This window comes from Ctenopharyngodon idella, chromosome 10 (genome assembly GCF_019924925.1).
Source record: "Ctenopharyngodon idella isolate HZGC_01 chromosome 10, HZGC01, whole genome shotgun sequence".
Lineage (NCBI taxonomy): Eukaryota > Metazoa > Chordata > Actinopteri > Cypriniformes > Xenocyprididae > Ctenopharyngodon > Ctenopharyngodon idella.
This window is the reverse complement of record NC_067229.1, coordinates 36,147,213-36,168,128: the sequence shown is the minus strand read 5'-3', so window position 1 is coordinate 36,168,128 and position 20,916 is coordinate 36,147,213. Positions and strand designations below refer to the sequence as shown.

The window sequence follows — 20,916 nt, the reverse complement described above, 5'->3', positions numbered from 1 at the left end:
TGTCTCTGTGCTCTCTGGAGGGTGATTTGGGGCGAGAGCTGTGGGCCGAGAGCAAGGGGATCCAGCAGCTGCTTCTAGTTGTGCTTCTTTGTGCAAATACACACATATGAACATACATATGTCCGTGTTCATACACGCACAGCCTTTCGAAATGGCATCTGGTTCCTCATGAAAGATATCGAGGTGGGATGTTGGGGTCATCTGTTGAGCCGGGAGTGCAGTTTGGTACTTAATCTCATAAACATGACTCTGGATTCTTCACAAGTGATGGCAGCATTCCAGAGCTGATCCCACAGGCTGCCGTAGTGCTCGGCATCCAGGAATCAGTCATCTGTGCTTTGGTCCAGACCAAAGTAACAAGAACCACACTGAGGGGAGATCAAGTACATACACAAGGTGTCTTCTTGTTGCTGTAGCTCAGCTGGTAGAGTATGGTGCTTGTAACTCCAAGGTCATGGGTTTAATTCCCAGGAACATGTACACTGCGGGATATAACTTTGGAATAATTAAGAATGTTTTTGAAAGAAGTCAGTCTGCTCATTAATGCTGCATTTATTTGTTTAAAAATACAGTAAAAACAGTTCTGTCATGACAACTCTCTGAGTGTTTGGCATGGTAATTCGTGGCGGAATAGATCTGCCGTAGGTTATTGCTGCTACTGCCAATACATAAACAACACGCTGCTGTGGGCAAGTAAGATGCTGCTGCTGTACAATATAGTGTACATGAATTACCCATAGCAGATCTATACAAGTGGAGCTGGGGAAGGTGGAGGGTTTCTGAAAGCGCACTGCACTGCTAAGGCAAATGCTAATCAAGTATTTGAAGGTTGAGCAGCGAGCTCATTACTGATACAGCAGGAACCAATCAGCTGTGCCCTATAGAGAATGACGTGATTGCAAGCAGGTTGAGTTAAGGACCTATTAGCCTGTGCCATCTAGAGTTTCATGACAGAACTTTGTATTAATATTGTGAAATATTATTAGAATTCAAAAGAACTGTTTTCTATTTCAATATAAATGTAATTTATTCCTGTGATGGCAAAGCTAAATTTTCTGCACTCATTACTCCAGTCTTCAGTGTCACATGATCCTTCAGAAATCATTCTAATATGCTGATTTGGTGCTCAGTTATCATAAATTATTATTGGTACTCAATTATTAATAATGGTTCTTATTATCAATGTCGAAAACAGTTTTTTTTTTTTGTTTTTTTTTTGTGGAAATCAATACATAATACTTTTTTTCAGGATTCTTTGATGAATAGAAAATTCAGAAGAACAGCATTTATTTGAAAGGTTTTTTTTTTTTTTGTCTTTGTCTGTTGTCACTTTTGATCAGTTTAAGTTTATCTTCACTGCATCGCAAGTTGATTTAGATAAAATGCAGTGCCTGTGTCAAACTGATTAATAGCTTTGTGCATGTAACAATAGTGTTTTCCAGTCACATACACAAATAATAAGCTGTTTATTCACGGATAAACAAAGACATGAATTATTTGAAACACAGAGTCTAAAAAAGGTTCAAATAATGCTTGGCTTAACAGTTTGTAAAATATAATCAGCTGATGTCAATAATAAATCTTTCCATGTCTTTCTCATTTTCTGTGACCTTACTTACAACTGTTTTCCTGAGTTCATTGATGAAAGAGTTAGTCAAAACCAGATTGTATTCAGAGCCAGAGGATGAACAACTTTAAGTTTAAAAAATAGCGTGATCAGGACCCCATTAGTGACCTTATTAGAGTTTTATGATGAGGGACATGAAAAATTTGGCAGCGTGAGAAGTACAAATCGTGCTATGCTGATGTGTGGCAGCTGTACTGGCCGGATTTTGCCTGTTATGACGTGCATCCAATTGTAAACTGCAAAACTCACAAACATGTCACACATATCAAGACGAATGCAGCCATTTAAGGTGAGCAAGGTTACAAAGAGGTGGTGGCTAGTTTTCAATACATACATTCTCATGTAATCTATGGTTACAGCGCCACCAAGGGTGTTCAGAAACCATAAAAAAAGGAATATATTTATATCTTAAAAAATATATCAAATTTAATTTTAATTCAGAAATTGAAAACATGTTCATTATTTAGGTCTTTGTCTGTATGAATTTATGTTTTTGAATAAAGTAAAAGATATAAAAGAATAAGCATCTTGTCATTGACCATTAAGTTCAGGTTACCAAATAGTAAATAGTCTGAGGCAGGCAAATATTGCTATCAATAATCGGATTTCCTTTAATATGCATGTATTTTTTTGCCTAAACTAAAGTGTGGTTTGAAACACTTTTCTTTGTGGAGCTTGTTTTATGTGTGTAATGATTGTGGGTATTCAGTTTGTGTGTGGGGAAGGTTTACAACATCACTGTACGTGCAAATCACTCGTTAAACAAAAAGTCATACGTGCAAGCTCCACATTACAGTGCCATTACAGTGCCGTTACAGTGCGGTGAAATATAAACTAACAAAAACAGTAAAAGCTCAACTTTGGCAGCTGAGGGAAACTTCTGAAACACCTCTAAAGAATGGCAGGTTGTCCTGTTAACAGCCTTCACCTGCCAAATTAGGGTAGCTGCTTTACAAAACTATATTAGGAATGTATTTACACGTGGTTGAGAAGGCCAACAATTACATATTGCATTAATAACCATAAAAATATCCCTTTATGTTTTGGATGGTTGTTTGCTTGATTCTATCAGAGAGGTTAATATGAAATGAAGGGCACCCCTGCTGAGATACTGAAGTACCAGGACCCTCCATAATGCTGCTAACCTGAGGTTTGGAGACAAACTCTCCTCTCAGGTCTGAATGCCAGCAGTTATCACCCTGTAGCCCAAGGCTGGTTGCCCGGTGAAGCTAAGCAGGATTGAGCTGGTCAGTACTTGGATGGGAGACCTCCTGGGAAAACTAGGTTGCTGCTGGAGGAAGTGTTAGGCCAGCAGGGGGTGCTCAACTGGTGGTCTGTGTGGGACACAACACCCCAGTATAGTGATGGGGACACAATACGGTCAAAAAAAGCACCATCCTTCGGATGAGATGTTACACCAAGGTCCTGACTATCTGTGGTTATTGAAAATCCCAGGATGTCCTTCAAAAAAGAGTAGGGGTGTAACCCTGGTATTCATGACCAAATTTGCCCATTGGCCTCTGTCCATCATCATGGCCTCCATATCCTCCAAAATCATCGCCATATTTATACTGATTGGATTCATGACTCTGTCTCCTGATAAGCTGCTGGGCGTTCTGTCACAATATGGCTGCCGTTGATCCGTCACATCATCCAGATGGATGCTGCACATTGGTGGTGGTTAAGGAGATTCCCCCCTTCCATATGTAAAGCGCTTTGAGTCCCAAGAAAAGCGTTTTATAAATGTAACAAATTATTATTTTTTTTACAGATATTCTCATGACACTTTGAGAAGAGAGAAGCTGTGAGAAAGAGTGTGAGAGTAAGTATGTGTAGATGATAGGTGGAATGAAAGAGAAATGGAGTGGGACAGGTTCTTTTAAATCAAAATCTCTTAATGTGTGGAATATTTTTGCACTTTAAAAAAAAAAAAAAAAATATCATTAACCATACTGTTTAAACGCATATGATTTCTAAAGTGTTCACTTTTTTCAGTGAACTATTTTAAAAGCATATCTATTATTGCATGTTGGTGAAACCATAGCAGTGAATCTTACATCAAGAAGGCCTACCAGTGAGAAAAAAAGTAGGAGCACAAGTCAGAAAGGGACAGAGGAGCCTGGCATGGCCTGCAGGACAGAGAAAAAAACAGTAGCTACATGGTTCAACCACTTTAAAAAAAAAACAGAGCGCCTTGCATCATGGTAAATTTTGCTGTCCTAAGGCAACTGCGCAGCATTTCAATGCTTTTGTGGGTAAAGATGGTTGAGGGCCACGAAAACAAAACAATAGTCCTATAATAACTTTCTAGAGAAAACAATTGTGAATTTTATGTTTGAATTCTATGTGTTTTTTAAATGAGAAAATTTTCAAATTTCTTTTATTACCCGAAGTCTACAAATCTTTGATATTCATTTACATTCAGTTTATTTCGTATGTTTTTTCACAATAGTCTTTGCTTATACTGCTTTGCCTTGCCTTATACTGCCACCCTCTGATCAACAGAGGATGTTACTGGTTGCTGGATCTAGTGGTCATAAAACAGATAGTTTTAAGTAAATATTTAAAAATTCACACCAAGGTTACGCATCAAGACAGACTAAAGAAATGTGTTGTTTTTGTAGGTTATTATTAGGTCTTTGATAAAAGTGAAATAAGCCTATAAGATTTAAGAAACAGTTCTCTAAATCTTTTTTCTTTTCTGTTTTTATATTCTAATAATAACATTTATCATCATCATCACCACCACCACCTTTTTCTTCTCTGTACGTTTAGTTTTTATTCTTCACACAGAGTAGGTGATGATCCTACTACCAATGCCGTATGCATCGTCTCCTCTCTTCCCTTCTCATCATGGCTTCTTCCTCGCGCTAGCTGCTTATTCCACGTCGGTAAAGGAAGGTCGGCGACTGTCGTCAGATCCGCAAGGCATTTCGGGCTACTGGAGGCTGATTCGCCCAATAATACAAACAAGCTGCCGGACATAGTGGAATCGGTTGAACATGCGAAAAGCCGCCTGCTTATGAATTAACATAAATTCAGCCTTCATGAATGCATGCTTTTATGATTCCCGCACTCTTTTGGAAGTGTCAGTGTTTGATTGTGCATGAACTGGGATAGAATATTCAGCACGCGTGTCAAATAGCTAATCCTAGAATAGGAAACACACAGGTAAGATAACATTTATATTGATATTTATTTATGCAGTCCTTATCGCACTAAACGGTAAGCAGACATTGAATCAGTGAATTGCTGTGAAATATATAACGGCAAAAATTAATATGTGGCTTTGCCTAGCGATCTTACGGTTCAAGTGTATTATATCTGTTTTGATGCACGAAAAGCGGGTTCTTTTAATGAAAGGCCCTTGGGCGACAAGGACCGTCATTTGGACATTGGTTGCTTGAGCTAGCCGACTGTACCTGACACATTATGACAATGATGCGTTATGGGAAATAAAATGCTTAACTGTTTCACGGTTGAACGAGCCATATGGTCGGTTTACATTTCACTGCTGGTTATAAATTCTCTATATAACTCTGTATGTGACAAATAAAAATCTTGAATCTTAATAAATCATCGGAGTAGAAATCTTGAGCTGTTATAATAAAGATGGATTGAAGGTATTTGTTTCTCGAAGTGAATTTCACGAACCCACTGTCTTATGTCCCACCTGTTCGCTCAGGTAGTTGCCCAATAGGGTTTAGACAGCACGCAGATCAAAGATTCGATCACCACTAGTTTAGTAAACGAATCATTTTCGTTCTCGTCCATGTACTAACAATTCTTTCGTTTGAAGCTCATGACTGCATTCATGTTTTCAAGTATAGCACGAGCCAGTAACATCTGAGTGCTGTCTGTGAAGGAGCATTTCATTGGTTGGACTTACTGAAGAATCATTCATTGAACGAGTCGCTGTCTAGGCAAATGTTTTTTTTTTTTTTTTTTTTTTTTTTCAACAACAATAATCATCTCAGTGATAAACGTCATTGCCAACAGTTGATAAAATATAGATAGAATTGCTTTGTTGTTTGTGAGGAATGACTGACACTTTTTTTTTTTTTAGTCTTTTAGTAGATTTATAAGCATGCATGTTTTAAAGGGTTAGTTCACCCCAGAATGAAAATTCTGTCATTAATCACTCACCCTCATGTCGTTCCAAACCTGTAAGACCTTCGTTCATCTTTGCAACACAAATTAAGATATTTTTCATAAAATCCAATGCCTCAGTGAGGCCTGCATTGCCAGCAAGATAATTAACACTTTTAATGCCCAGAAAGTTACTAAAGACGTATTTAAAACAGTTCATGCGACTACAGTGGTTCAACCTTAATGTTATGAAGCGATGAGAATACTTTTTGTGCGCCACACAAAAAACAAAATAACAACTTTATTCAACAATATCTAGTGATTGGCGATTTCAAAACACCGCTTCATGAAGCTTCAAATCAGTGGTTCGGAGTGCATATCAAACTGCCAAAGTCACGCCCCCCAGTGGTGAACCATTGAAATTTCGAAACACTTATGACATAACGATGCCTCGTTTTTTGAAATCACATGACTTTGACAGTTTGATACGCGCTCCGAAACACAGATTTGAAACAAAAGATTCGTAAAGCTTCGAAGCTTCATGAAGCAGTGTTTTTAAATCGCCTATCACTAGATATTGTTGAAAAAAGTAGTTATTTTGTTTTTTTCTCGTCGCTTCGTAACAATAAGGCTGAACCACTGTAGTCACATGAACTGTTTTAAATATGTCTTTTATAGCTTTCTGGGCATTTAAAGTGTAAATTGTCTTGCTGGAAATGCAGGCCTCACCGAGCCATCGGATTTTATGAAAAATATCTTAATTTGTGTTCCAAAGATGAATGAAGGTGTGGAACGACATGAGGGAGAGTAATTAATGACATGATTTTCATTTTTGGGTGAACTAACCCTTTAATAAAGGATATAATTGTTTTGGTCGACTCTGTGTTTGCAAACAAATCGGTTGAGTGAAAGGTAGTAATAATAATAATAATTATATTTATATAGCTCTTTTCTGGGTACTCAAAGCGCTTTACATATGGAAGGGGGAATCTCCTCAACCACCACAAATGTGCAGCATCCACCTGGATGATTCGACGGCAGCCATATTGCGCCAGAATGCTCACCACACACCAGCTTATTGGTGGAGAGGAGACAGAGTGATGAAGCCAATCAGTATATGGGGATGATTAGGAGGCCATGATGGACAAATGTGGCCAGGATGTCGGGGTAACACCCCGTACTCTTTTCGAAGGACATCCTGGGATTTTTAACGACCACAGAGAGTCAGACCTCGGTTTAACGTCTCATCCGAAAGACGGTGCTTTTTGACAGTATAGTGTCCCCATCACTATACTGGGGTGTTAGGACCCACACAGACCACAGGGTGAGCACCCCCTGCTGGCCTCACTAACACCTCTTCCAGCAGCAACCTAGTTTTCCCAGGAGGTCTCCCATCCAGGTACTAACCAGGCTCAGCCCTGCTTAGTTTCAGTGGGCAACCAGTCTTGGGCTACAGGGTGATATGGCTGCTGGCACTCAAAGGTTTAATGACTCTTCGTAACACACTGGCATGAAGCAGAACGAATAGTTTTAGTGAACAGATTCAAAATATTCAAATTCACTGAGATGATATAAAATCCTCACTACTAGTCTAGACATGGAATATGTCTTGTTTTGTTATAAAGAGCCTCTTGTTACCATGCTAGTCCCTTGAGATTTAATTTTAGGAAGGAGCTTAATGAGGAAACATCACCTCAGCCAGCTTGAGTTGTGTCCTTTCACTGTACTGGTTGTCATAGATGCAGCCTTGGTTAGATGGCATGCTGCCTCCGCAAATCCTGTGGAAAATCACAGGAAAAAAGGCCAAAGTCATTGATGCATGTTGTAGTATTCTCATAGCTGCCAAATTTCAGGCGTATCTGTTTTTCTTCCAGATTATTTTGTAGATCTTTGAAGCCATTGCGAAGTTCCCATATGTTCACACTGTCCATGTAGCAAGGTAGAGCAACGTAATTACATTTAAGTTCTGCAAAATATCTGTCAGTAGTCATCCACCCATCCATGTATCCATCAGATGAGCTGTAATTGAGGGTTTGCATGATTGACAATAGGTTGCTGGCATGTCAACCAAATTGATCCCAGATGTCCTTCTGAATAATAGCAGTTCTTCACTGGATCATGCGTTTCAAATGTGCAGCTGCAGAGAATGTAATTCACATATGCTGGTTAATCAAGGGTGATATTGCAAGCCACAAATTGAATCATTGTTTTCTAGCATAATGACATTGCCACAATTTCATTATGCTAAGTAAATGGTGCTTATTTTAATGTCTTCAATAAGGTCACAGCATCCCACACATTCCCTGACCATGGTCCTATCCCCTCCATTCCATCATTATAGTAAAGGAGCACTTGCACTGGCTCACCGCCATCACCACTTCTCACTGAGTGCAAATTTATTAATGCTAGTTTTCCATTCCTGTGGTTCACAGATAGGACCTGAACCATTAGCTTTTATCCTGCCTAAATTTCATGCTCCAGCACTCAAGAGAATTAAATGGCTCTTATGTGAAGGCAGGCTATGATGCCTACGCTCAAATCGGCCCTCTGAGCACCGAGGCTCCCTCTCTGAGTGCCCGTCTAAAGCTGAAGCTTAGACAAACTTGCATGAGTCACATGATTGTTACATAGCTCCCCGCATTCCTATATTTTCCTCAGCCCATTGAGGAGGCCGAGCCTGGGAGCTTTATGAGCGCTAACAATGAAAGCCTGCTTGAGAAGTTGCTCACTCATCGCTGTGAAGCCCCTCCCGCAGGTGTGAGAGCATCGAGCTCTGAAGGAGTAACCGAAGGAAATATCAATGGAAATATCACAGAGGTATAGAAACTCACAGGGGTTTTTAGCCGGCTTAATTGGTTTTAAGTGAAAGGTCTAGTCCTTGAACTCCATGGCAGTTCCTTTTGTGGTGATGACTGGGTTGGGCTCTGTCAGAGCTGATAAGTGCTTTTGAGTAGAACATTCCTGAGTAAACTCTTTTCTATGTTTTCACCAAACGTATGTGGAGTATAGAAGGCCTTGTAGATTTTAAAGGGGTATTTTATCCAAAAATACATTGTCATCATGTTTTGTACAAAATGATGTTATGTAGAATGACAGCCAGCCTTGGTTACCATTCACTTTGACCTTGTGAGATAGCCTGTAATAATCTAGTGCTTGTTGTCTGAAGTGAGTTCTGGTCTACATTGTTAATAAGCAGCTGTGAATTCATGAATATATTATCCTGAAATGTCACAGACAACCTTTTGTAATATATTGAAGAGCTCTCTCTGTTTTATTTTCTTATCTTTTTTTGTCCTTATCTCACTCTCTTTCAGTAACACTCCAGTATGGCGGACAGTATGATGAGTAAAGCAGCCACTATGGAGATTCCTATTAGCAGTAATGGGGACTCTAGAAATCTGGCAGAAGATGACAGCCTGGAGCAGGTGAGTGATACATGGTGATTCAGTTACATTGGGACTCATTTAAAGAGTTATTTCAATGTCAAAAAATGGTCCAGGTTATGACTGAGTCCCCCTACCCCCCTCTGTTTCCTAAACCTCATGTTTAGGTTTTCATATCTTTAGAGTCTGAAATCTAGCTGTCTGCCCAGTTTGTTTAGTTTTGTTTCACAATATCAGCCATGAGAAAAAAAAATCAAGGTAGCAGGTGATGCAAACACTGTCGTTCATAGTTGTTCAGCTTTTTCTTGGAGATTTGAAATAATCAGTAACAAATTAAGGTTGTAAATATGTAAAAATAATATGCATTTGTTTCATAAAAATGGCTTGTGGCGATACTTCAGTTGAAGTCTAGCATGTGTCGTCTTGTCTTTCAGTAATAGGCTAATGCAGCCAAGGACAAAGTATTCAAATCTCCTTATTGTTCAAACCACTGTAAATAAAGGTAAAGTGGTAATGTTGTCACAAGACACACCTCTGTAAGACAACTAAACTGTAGCACTGGATCCGGGAGAAGACGTGTTAAGCAAACACAAGCGATATATTTGCTAAGAGGTCGAATCATTCCTATAGGGAACTAAAGGTTATTTGTTTTAATTTGTTTTTAAAATAGGTATACATTTTTTTTTTTGTCATTCTCATGTTATGTCCATTTTAAAAAGCTCATCCCAGGAGGATTGCGGCTGATCATGTTCACAGTTGCAATAATGGCTAAGCTAAAGGCAGATGGCACTTTGGCGTTACATTGTGTCTTTAAATAGATCAGGAGCATTGAGCCAGAATGTGAAAACAGACTTTTTAAGTGTTCTTGTCTCTACCCAGAGAGCGAAAGAGTGGCATCTTTTCTTTTCTTTTCTTTTTTAAATCCCCATCCTTTTATTCACTGATGTTTGGAGTGACAGGGATCTGTTAGCAACCCAATTTATGAAGAGGGTTAATTCATTGCTCAACGAGGGCTGAAATTATATGGAGTAGTTTAACTCAATGTATTTTTTTATTGTCAAGCCTGTCAAGTCTGTCATTGTTGTATTAACAGGTGCTAATCGGCCCTAAAATATGGATTCCATTGTGTTTGATAGATTATTTCATCACCACTGTTTTCAAGTTTGTTTTTGTTTCACATTGTGCTTCATTTTTGGTTTCTTTTCTTTCTTTTGTCTTTTTGTTGTCATGTTCTTCCCTGATGTCTGTGCAGGCTGCAAAGATTCAGTGGAGCTTAAGAGAGAAGGTAGGGAGTCCTGCAGGCCTCAGGGTGAGAAGGATCACTGGGAAGGGTGGCAGAGTGTGTGTGTGTGTGTTTGCTTGCACGTGTTTGTCTTTCCAGCAGAAAATGGTTTTAGTTCTCCCCATAATCTTGTAACAATAAACAGGATGTTTTTCAAATCACATGCATTATTTTTTTGGCCTCTTTCAAACCATATTAATCAAATGATTTGACTTGCAAATCCAAGCGATAAAGATTTTGTTTGTTTTGAAAAACATCTTGTTTTTTCCCTTTGTGGTATTAACCAATGGCTAGTAGCCTTCTAGTACCTATTAACTCTATACAGTATGTTCAGCAGAATTTGTATTAACCTAATAATTAATTTTTTGTTATTTAAAGGTGTCACTGCATACAGTACAGAATGTACTGTATACCAGCATATGTATAACATGAGCCTGTTTATGTCCTGGCAAAAACAACACATTCATTTGACATTTCTTTTACAATGGAAATGAATTAAATTGTACTATCAGTGAAATAGGACTATATTCACTACAGTACTACATAGTCATATATTTGTACATTACATTTTGAATTGATTTTGTTCATCCCTCATTAAAATGTATAATAATACATTTAACTTAACTTTCTTTTTTAACTTTAGTTAAAGGTACACTATGTAACTTTTGACCCTCTAGCAGTTAAAAAACAAAAGTGAATGCATTTTGCGGAAGAGCATTGTTTTGGTTGGGCTTCAGCTCTGTGTGACTAGGCAGATGAATATGGTTATTCTACTGCTCATAAAACATTCACTACTAGGCTTAAGAGATATAACCAGTTCAGATGGAAAGGATCTCAAGCTGACTAGCTGAAGACGTTACTGTAGCTATAATCATTAATAAATACATTACTTCACCCTTCACAATGCTTCACAATGAACTCTTAAAGAGCTACATATGGCAATTTATCTGTTCAATAAAATACCTTACTCACCTGTTGAGCAATAAAAATGTCATCTCCGCATTGCTTTTACAACATTTCAAATTCCTCAGTTCTCGCCATCTCCGAAAACCTAAGCCAATGTTGATTCTTGTTTTATTACGAGCTCTGTCGCGTTCTCTTTTTGCCAGAAGACTCTCCTTTGTTCAGCGTTTGTTTAAAATGGGTGATTCACCGGAGATTGGAGATTTAGTGTGCTACATGTCAACCTTTCTCGTTCGTTGTATGCCACTCCCACACAGGTCAAAGTAGCCGGAGCATCTTTTCTCTATTTACGGTCCCGGATATGATGAGACACGCATGGATGAGTGACGTAAATTTGAAATTTTGCATGAAAAGCATTCCGCTCTGTCTAAAATATAAACACTAATAACAGGCCTATTCAAAACAAAGGCGTAGCTTGATGATGCCGAGTTTGAGCATGGAATCTTGGGACATGTGGTCTTCACCTCAATGGCCGGTGAAAAAGAATTCCGATAGGCCTCGGGAAGAAATCATGTTCATGGATGCGGTTATTAACGTTACTGTAGTACGAAGCAGAGCAGGACCGAGTGTTGTGGGAGCTGAACGAGGCTGCTGGAGCGATTGCACAACACACGCCTCACAAGCAGCGGAACTTTTATTATGCCGTAGTCGCCGGTGCCGCTTCCGCTGTTCCGGTCATGAGTATGAGGTAATGCAGCTCCATTTATCATATTAGATACATTTGAGTGTGTTGAAAATGTTATGACGTTACTCTGTGCGTTCGCTCGGCGGCTGCTGTGAGACACTTGTTGCACACTGCAGTCAGCTAGATCAATATTAGAATATCATATTAAACGCTGGATGACTTGTTGATAAATGGCATGCAATTAATTTTAAAACGTATTGTATGATGGAGAAAATGCTGTATTACTGTTACTAAAAATAAAGCTGCATCTGATTATGCTATGTTAGCTACTTCACAAAATATTGTTTTTCTCTGAGGCATGGTAAAGCATGGTACTCACGGAAAATCAAGAAAAAAAGATTCAAACAATAAGACTAAACGTGTTGAGCTATATAACAATAATTCGTTTTCTGTCTATAAATATATCAAAACAGTTGTTATCTTGCCTATTAAAACATGTAAATATTAAAGCGTCTTTGTTGTTTCCATGGTTTCTACAAAATAAAACCAGAAACCGAGGGTAACGTGGGTATGACGCAATTGACCGGCGACTCCTCACACGTCCCGGAGCCTTGGTCAAAACTGCAATTTTCTCACGATTCACAAATAGTTGCAAACATTTGGGATATTGTAAGTACTCAGGTGATCAAAATATATAACACTGGCCAAGTGGTTTTTGGATATTTTACTGCAAAATTCTTACATATTGCACCTTTAATTTTGAACAAAAAAAAGTTACATTGTGCACCTTTTAAAAAAAGTTGACTTAATATTGTGATTCTTTAACAAATAAATTACAATACCCCCTGTTGAAGACCTGATTTATCAACAAGTAATGTTTACATGTGCTGTTGTTTATTTAAGAAGGCTCTTTTTCTTAGTTTATGGTCTCAGATATGCAGTTATTGCATTGATGTGGCTTGTTTTAGATAACTGTTCAGACTGTTTCCTTCCTTGTGCTGTAATTGCCTGGTAAGCTTTGGTGTCAAATTCCTTTTACTACATCAAGGAAACACATGGATTTTTCAGAGGGTTTGTTTTCACAGGAAGTTAAATATGATTTTTATTTTTTTATGTCTTACGGACACATGATTCTTATTAATTCTAGGTCTAATGTGATTCTAACCCTAAAATGTTCCTTCTAACAATTTACAACTTTTGCCAATGTTTGGGTTTAGAACACAATTGGCTCACTATTTTGAATTCTTAAGATCTCTTTTTCTCTGTTTCCATGTCTGTAGGACTTGCAGCAGGTCATGGTGTCTGGGCCCAACCTAAATGAAACCAGTATCGTATCAGGTGGTTATGGAGGTACAACAGAAGGCATCATTCCGACCAGCTCTATCAAAGGTATAAGAAACTCTGTCATTCTTTAACTCTTCACTGTTCTTCACATCTTCTTCAAAAACCCAATTGCTACTTCTGCAGTGTATACGAAAAATACAGTCTCACCTAGCAATATGCAAAACTGCATATATTCGAAATCACGTGTGCAAAGAAATTCCAGTATAGTTAGGCTGTTTTTAGATTCACTTGACCTTAAACAAACATTGACATTTGTACTTTCAGACACAAAACACACAGACACAGAAAAAAGACAGACTTTTTTTTTTTTTTTTTTTTTTTTTTTGTGGAGATGCAGTTGGAATTGTACAATATTGTTTGCATAATTTCTTTTCTGGGTTTTCCACTCCTTTCTTTCCAATGGTGCAGTCCAAATGAGAGCCAGGGCCTCCGGCATTGGTCAATGTGTGTATAGGTTGTGTGCAAGTCATGCTTTATGGCTTTAAAGTTTGACATTAACCAGAGTGAAAAAGGCCACAGATCCTCAGGGATCCTTTTTAAATGAATGTCCTCTGTAATGAAAAGTGAGGCTAACTTTTGCAGAGTATCCCAACTAAAACTGACTGCTTTTGATTTTATTTTAATTTAGCTTCATGTATCTAACAAAATTACTTTTTGTCTGGACAGTATATGTTCTAGAACCAATTGTAAGGTGATCCTGGGGCCTTAAAATCAGTGTAAATGTATTCCCTTCTGATTGTGTGAGGACCTTCTGTCTCTTTTACCTTTTCTCAGGCCCTGCAATCCATCTTAACACTGACTTTCTGGGCAACAGACGCATTCCAAATGAAGGGCAAGGTCATTTCTCCCTCATTCGTACCCCATCTCAATTCTTTCTCTTTTTCCACCTTCCCATGAATTATTGGCTTGAATTATTGTCCTGTTCAAAATCGTTTTGTCCTATCCTAGGGCATGGGATGCTGTTCTGCAGGAATAAATTTAATCACTTCTGTTTTTCTTTTTTTTCCATTTCTCTCTTAGCAGAATGGATCGGGCTGCATTTTTCTTTCTCTTCTTTCTTCCAGGGTTAAGGTTGCTTTTTTTCCCACTAGCAAGACCTTTGTAATGAGGAACCTTTTGTCATTTTGCTTCGGAAATCAGTTTGAAACATTAATCTGGCTTTAATCTTGCTGACTTTGTTGAGAAAATGTTTAGAAAAATCTGCTGCAGAATGGCTGGGTGTAAAGGATGTTTGGTGATTCTTTTTTTCAGAACAGTTACTGTCTGATACTCCTAGTCACACTGCATTTCTGTGTAAATGAACACTTGCAGTTGAAAATAAATGATCAGACATATTGGGGTTTAAAATAACAGTTGTGTGTTGTTAAGTGAACTGTAAATGTTCTCCATCTGTTTGTCATGAGGCAGTAGATTAAACAAAATATCAGTCATGTGCTTTCCTGTGTTCATTTCATCTCATTACATTATCACCTTCTCTCTCTCACCCTCCCTTTGTTCTCCTTTCCCCTTCCTCCATCTTCCTGCTCTTCCTTCACATTCACATACATTCACACTGACACTTCACTCTCATGTGGTTCAATCCATTCCATTGTAAAACATAACTTTCCCAATTGCCTAAATAATTTTTAAACTTCTCCACATATCCACCACCCACTCCCTGTTCCCCATAACCCTATATACCCCCAACACCCCCCGCTATTCCTGGCCATGACCCCCTCCAGACCTGCGAATGAAGTCCAGGGGTGTTAGCATTGCCCCAAGCCAGATTGCAGCCTGCCGAATAGCCAGCCAATCAGATGACATCCCCTGTATCCCAGGTATCCCAAAGGGCGCTGGATCATTTAAGTGCTCTTTGGCAACATATTCCCCCTATTCAGTGTAACACATTCATTTATTCTCTCATCTCATCTGTTTCACATACAACTGATACACTGTCTGTCTGTCTCTGATGCAATCAGTGATGGCCACAATATCTGAAAATGTGTAAATGATTGTGGAAGTATAGACATTTGTACAGTGTATGTGTGTAATTGGAGACTTACTGTAAGCTTTTTCTGTGTATCAGGGTCCAACATGCATCACACCAGTAGCAATTCCTCCATGACAGCAGAAGAGGCCACAAGAGGCATTGCTGTGGAGAAATTTGACATCATGAAGAAATGGGGCCTGAACACATACAAGGCTTGTCAATTAACTGTTTGACATTTCTAATTAGATGTTATCTGTTGTTAGCCACTCCTATTTTGAAGCCTTTTGTATTTATGGATTTCTCCCTTAGTGCACCAAACAGATGATCTCTGAGAGGTTTGGCCGAGGTTCACGTACTGTGGATTTGGAGCTGGAGGCTCAGATCGAGGTTTTGCGGGAAACCAAACGGAAGTACGAGAATGTGCTGCATTTAGCACGAGCACTAACCAACCACTTTTACAGCATGGTGCAGACGCAGCACGCCCTTGGTGACACTTTTGCCGACCTCAGTCAAAAGTCTCCAGAACTTCGGGTGAGACGGCATGGCCATCTTAAGATTTATGACATTTGTTGTGACTGCCATGCAAAATTAGGGGGGTGGTGTAAACCTACTCATGTATTTTTAAGTTGTTTCTGAATGTATAATTCAAACTGTCAGTGTTTAAAAATAACTAGTGCCACTGCTTACAGACAGAAAAAACTGTCATCAAGCACTAAAAGGCTTTTTTTTTTTTTGTATTTCTTTTTTAGCTTTTGTGTTTTGCTTATACACCTGAGCAGTCAAAAATGTCTCTAACATTGCTGGATGGATTGTCTAAAACTAGTTAAACAGCAGTCAACACTCTACAGACATACTGGCGAAATAATTACATTTTACGCGCCAAACTTTAGACACACATATATATGTATTTTATACAACCATTTATGGATGAAAATGTAGGAATGTCATATTAAACAGAACTTACAGAATTACGGTGGTTGAGACATTAATATTTATTCATATTTTGAATTGGCTTTTATTTTTATATTTTCAGGGTTTTATTTATTTTAGTTTTTCATTTTTTTTTATTTTAAATTTATCTTTAGTTTTTACTTCAGTTTTAGTTAATAATTTTAGTACTTCAACTTAAACTTTAAGTTTTTGTCTAAAATTTATTGCAGCTTCAGTTCAATTTAAAAAAAAAATTTTTTAATATAATTTTAGTTTTAGTTAAAAATGGCAATAGAGTCACAATATAGAGGTTTGTGGTATTGTTTACACACAGGATGAGTTTGGATACAATGCAGAAACACAGAAGTTGTTGTGCAAGAATGGAGAGACTCTGCTTGGTGCCATCAACTTCTTTGTGTCCAGTATCAACACACTGGTGAACAAAACGATGGAAGACACACTGATGACTATCAAGATGTATGAGAATGCCAGGTAAAAGCTACTTCAGCAGTTTTTTTTCTCCAAGGTGCTTGAAGTGTTCTACTTCTCTGCAATATGAAGAGGCCCCTGGGCCCTGCTTTTTGTCAGGACTTGAAATTCAAGCACTTGAATTGTGTTTTAAGTTAATTAGCCTTTGATGCTACTGGATGTTTGAGAGGGTCATTATACGTTACAGTTGTCTGGGTTAGTATCGAATATTGCTGCACGTGCATACGAGATGGTATTGAATGAACCAACAGGCACCGACACTGGCTGGCCCTCTTACTCAGTCTTTAGATTGAAAAGGAAGAAGCATATCCTCTGTCACAGTTATTTATTTGATGTGGTATATGCCGAGAACTTTGGGAAACCTTTTGATGCTTTTGTGCTGTTGTCTGATTTACCTGGGTCCAGATGTAATACTATCTACATTTAGTGTCAGATTGCACCATAAATAACTTTCAAATTTGGTCATCACATTGTATAAAAAGTAATAACTGAATGTGCCATTTTTAATGATTTTTCTCTGATGTCCTGTAGGCTAGAGTTTGATGCGTACAGAGCAGATCTAGAGGAGTTGAACATGGGCCCGCGGGACGCTGTTACCATGGCTCGTATCGAGGCTGCTCAGCAGCAGTACCAGATCCACAAGGACAAATATGAACGTCTTCGCAATGATGTTACCATCAAGCTCAAGTTCCTGGAAGAAAATAAGGTGCCCAACCACTCACATAACCTTCTTTTTTAAGTCACTTAAACAGCCCTTGATCTATCTGTTGTCTCTGTCTTGTGATCTAATATGGTGTGTGTATGTGTATCTCTCTCACAGGTAAAAGTAATGCACAAGCAACTTCTGCTGTTCCATAATGCCATCTCTGCCTACTTTGCTGGAAACCAGCAGCAGCTGGAACAGACCCTCAAGCAGTTCAACATTAAACTCAAACCACCCGGGGCTGACAAACCGTCTTGGCTGGAAGAACAGTGAAAGTTCCCATTTCCCCCTGGTTTCCTGTTATGTCTTTAGCCACACAGAGCAACACAGTAGGACCACAAGAGACCAGCGATCTGAGATGCTAGCAGAGACGGGGGCTACAACAGAGCCTCTTTCAACTAACTCTCTCTATAATTCTCTTCCTTGATTCTTCTCCTCCTCCTATTCTTGCTCTGAGACTTTCAAATGTCTGAATAGTCACCTCTGGTATGTAACCAGTCCCAAAGGGTCCAATCAAATGTCAAAGGTATCAGTTTAAGCTTCATCCCTAAAAATATCATTAAACCGACTGAAACGATCCTTCTGATATGTCCAGTCAGAACAGCTGTTTTTTTTTGTTTTGTTTTTTTTTTTTCCCCAAGACTATTCTCAATATTACAAACACACTTTCTCTCTTGACAGTGAACACATTTTGAGGAACCTTTTCCTTTTGTTTTCTGTGAAAAGTGTTTTATTTCGTCACTACTATATATTTTTCTGTATTGTAGATTTGGTGTTGTAGCTGATGGGGGGGATCCATATCATTCATATCACAGAGCTTTCCGTGTTCATTGTCTGTGGTTCTAACTAAAAGTGATTTTATTTGGATAAAATCCAGATATAAGTTTATCTGATATTGGTATTGCATCCTTGTATGTTTACTAGGCCATGAGAGTACTGTTGAGTCAATGCTTGTCTAGTTGTCTCTCGTTGAAATACTTTGAAAACATGAAACATTAGATTTAATATTTTAAAATGAGCCTCTCATTTTAAGCTATTTAACCTCAAATTAATAATTCTTTGACATCCATTTGATTATGGATTGAATTTCACCAGATGTGGGTGTATAGTTTCCTGCACATTTTAACAATGCCCAAAATAGAAGATGAATCTAAATATTACTGTCTCTTATCAATATTGTTACATTTGCTTTACAGCTTTGAATAGATGAAACATGATTGTTTTCTCGAAGGGAGAAGAGTGTAATTTTTATTTTGTTTTATTTTGACAATTATATTTTATTGTGGAATCATGTTCCAATGCAAAATACTATAGAAAGTTTTGTTGCAATCATTTTAAGTTAACAATCAGAAGTTAATCAATGAAGCGTATGTGTGAATTGTATTTGATTAATTTAACATGGGCCAGTGATTAAGGCCCACTATTATCTGCCTCTTTAACTATTCTCCCATTATGTATTCAAATGCCACCTTAGCAATTGGTTCTGATGCACCCTGTGTTTAATGCCTTTATTTACCTTTGTTAACAAAACAAAATATTTTTCCCCAAATGAAAGATTATATACTGATTAATATCACGGTAGCATTTTTTTTATTCCATTAATTCTAAATGTTCACAGAAAATATAGTACAAATTCAAACAGATATGAACATTTCAAAATTACATAATTTTTCACCTAAAATATTTACATATGCTCATTGCGATAGCCTTTTTATAAATTAGTAAGGTTTTTTTTTTCTTGGAAATATGTTTTGTTCTAAACAAACTTGATGCAGTGGTAATGAGGTTAAATGCAGACTGTCAGATTAGTTTATGTCAGTCTAGTTTCATTTTTTATTTCATTACATAAAACTGAAATAATGACTATGATCTAATGTTCAGTACTTTTGAACATTGCACTAAATCTTTCTAAGCTTGAGATGAAGCAATACTGAAGATGTTTCTAGAAAGTGTATTTTCATGTATGCCTGCATTGGCTGTTCCCTGTGTGTTTTTGCATGGCAGGTCTGATGACATTAGTTGTACATTTCCATGCATTGTGATTCATTCCTGTTCAGTGCTTCAGTAAAACACTACATGGGTAGTAGTGCAAGAAAATAACGTTTCTTGGAAAAAGAAAGGTTTCTCATGAATGTTAAAGAATGCTTGAAATTTAGTTTGAATGTCACATAACCTAGTGAAGATTTTTTTTTTAAATTGCCTTTTAATTTTTTGTTTTGTTTTGTTTTGTAAGGACCACTCTGTAACCCCAGAAGAAAGAAAAAAAAAATGCGTCAGATGTTTTTATACCGAGTATTTTATTTGTTTTTTACATTCTGTACAGTTGTCGGACAGCAGAGACGGTACGGTGTGTCATCATTTTCTTCTTGAGAGCTGGAGAAAAGGATTCCATCTCGAGCCATAGAGACTGAACTGATCCATGAAGTGATGGACATTTGTTCCAGAGCAATAGGATTTTAAATGTAGACCTCAACACTAAATCTGGATGTTATTTTCCAGGGGGATTACTGTTGTTGCTTTTATTTTGATTTCTGTTAACAGAAGTGTTTGGCATTGAAATGGTCACTCCATTAGTAAGCCTAGTTTAGCATAGCAGAATGAAAGGGTAAATATTACCATATTTATGTACAATCAATATTTTAGGCTGCTTTGTGGTATTGTAGTGTATGAATGATTGTATATATGTAAAGATAATTAAGACAGATTTTGAAACTGGAAACCCGTGATGTTAGCTTTTGCTCCTGGCTTTGACCAAACCTTTGACCAACAAATGTACAATAACCTACCAGATAAAATTTGAAAAGTTTGCAAAAATTGACTCTGTGTCATTTTTACTTACCTGATGTCCTGTTTTGCTTTGTTGCTTTGACCTGTTTGTCTCCTAAATTGAACAAACACATCCAACTGAAGTCAGGCCATGCAAAATTAATGCTGACCATTAGAGGGTAATGTTGAATATGATACTACAGATGTTTCTTCAGTTGTAGGGGCAGTGCTCCAGTAACCTAATTAAATTTTTAAATCAATGGATGATAAATAAAAAAAAAAAAAAATCATAAAAATCCATTGTTAACCTTTATACAGTTGTAACATTGACTGAATAGATAACCAACCATTTCTTCCAAAACCTTTACATCTGTTTCTGAGCTGAAAGAACATTTACTCAACTGACTATATTGTTTATACAACAAAATAGAGAAAGCCGTAGATTCAAAAGGATTCTGATATTGTATATGTTAGACTTGCTGAATAATGTCGATAGAGGGCATTATAACGTCATTTTTGTAGAAACATGCCGTTTCATACACCGGAAAACGACATGGATTACCTTTAAGCAGCGTCTTCTCAGTTACAGCCGTTACAATTCAAACTGTAGACCTGTTTTAACCTCGCGTGTTGTGTTGTTACTAAAAATAAATTAGCATAATGACCCAGTGTGTGTAGTTTCCTTTCTTCTTTAATTATGTACAATGTTCTTTATTTCTGAAGAAGTATTTTAAGGAGAAAAGGTG

At 37.7% G+C, this 20,916-nt stretch overlaps 1 protein-coding gene across 6 annotated transcripts; it reads left to right on the top strand.

The window, feature by feature from the left end:
- Positions 1-4,551: 4,551 nt before the first annotated feature.
- Positions 4,552-20,218, top strand: arfip2b (ADP-ribosylation factor interacting protein 2b). 6 transcript variants are annotated; one of them, XM_051909553.1, is made up of 10 exons: positions 4,552-4,798; positions 9,031-9,141; positions 10,352-10,384; positions 13,250-13,358; positions 14,088-14,150; positions 15,379-15,494; positions 15,592-15,813; positions 16,547-16,704; positions 17,233-17,407; positions 17,522-20,218. In XM_051909553.1, exons 2-10 carry the CDS (start codon positions 9,043-9,045, stop codon positions 17,675-17,677), a joined length of 1,131 nt encoding a protein of 376 aa, XP_051765513.1. In that variant the 5' UTR covers positions 4,552-4,798; positions 9,031-9,042; the 3' UTR covers positions 17,678-20,218. The 6 variants fall into 6 exon arrangements, with proteins under 6 accessions (XP_051765513.1, XP_051765512.1, XP_051765514.1 ...); XM_051909552.1 differs by having other exon boundaries at positions 10,352-10,408; XM_051909554.1 differs by lacking the exon at positions 10,352-10,384.
- Positions 20,219-20,916: the final 698 nt, after the last annotated feature.

Excerpts from the sequence above, each read along its gene's own strand:
- arfip2b (XM_051909552.1), top strand. The coding sequence starts at position 9,043 with ATGGCGGACAGTATGATGAGTAAAGCAGCCACTATGGAGATTCCTATT. Across the intron at positions 10,409-13,249 it reads GGAGTCCTGCAGGCCTCAGG|GACTTGCAGCAGGTCATGGT; the intron begins GTGAGAAGGATC and ends CCATGTCTGTAG. Across the intron at positions 15,495-15,591 it reads GGGGCCTGAACACATACAAG|TGCACCAAACAGATGATCTC; the intron begins GCTTGTCAATTA and ends TTTCTCCCTTAG.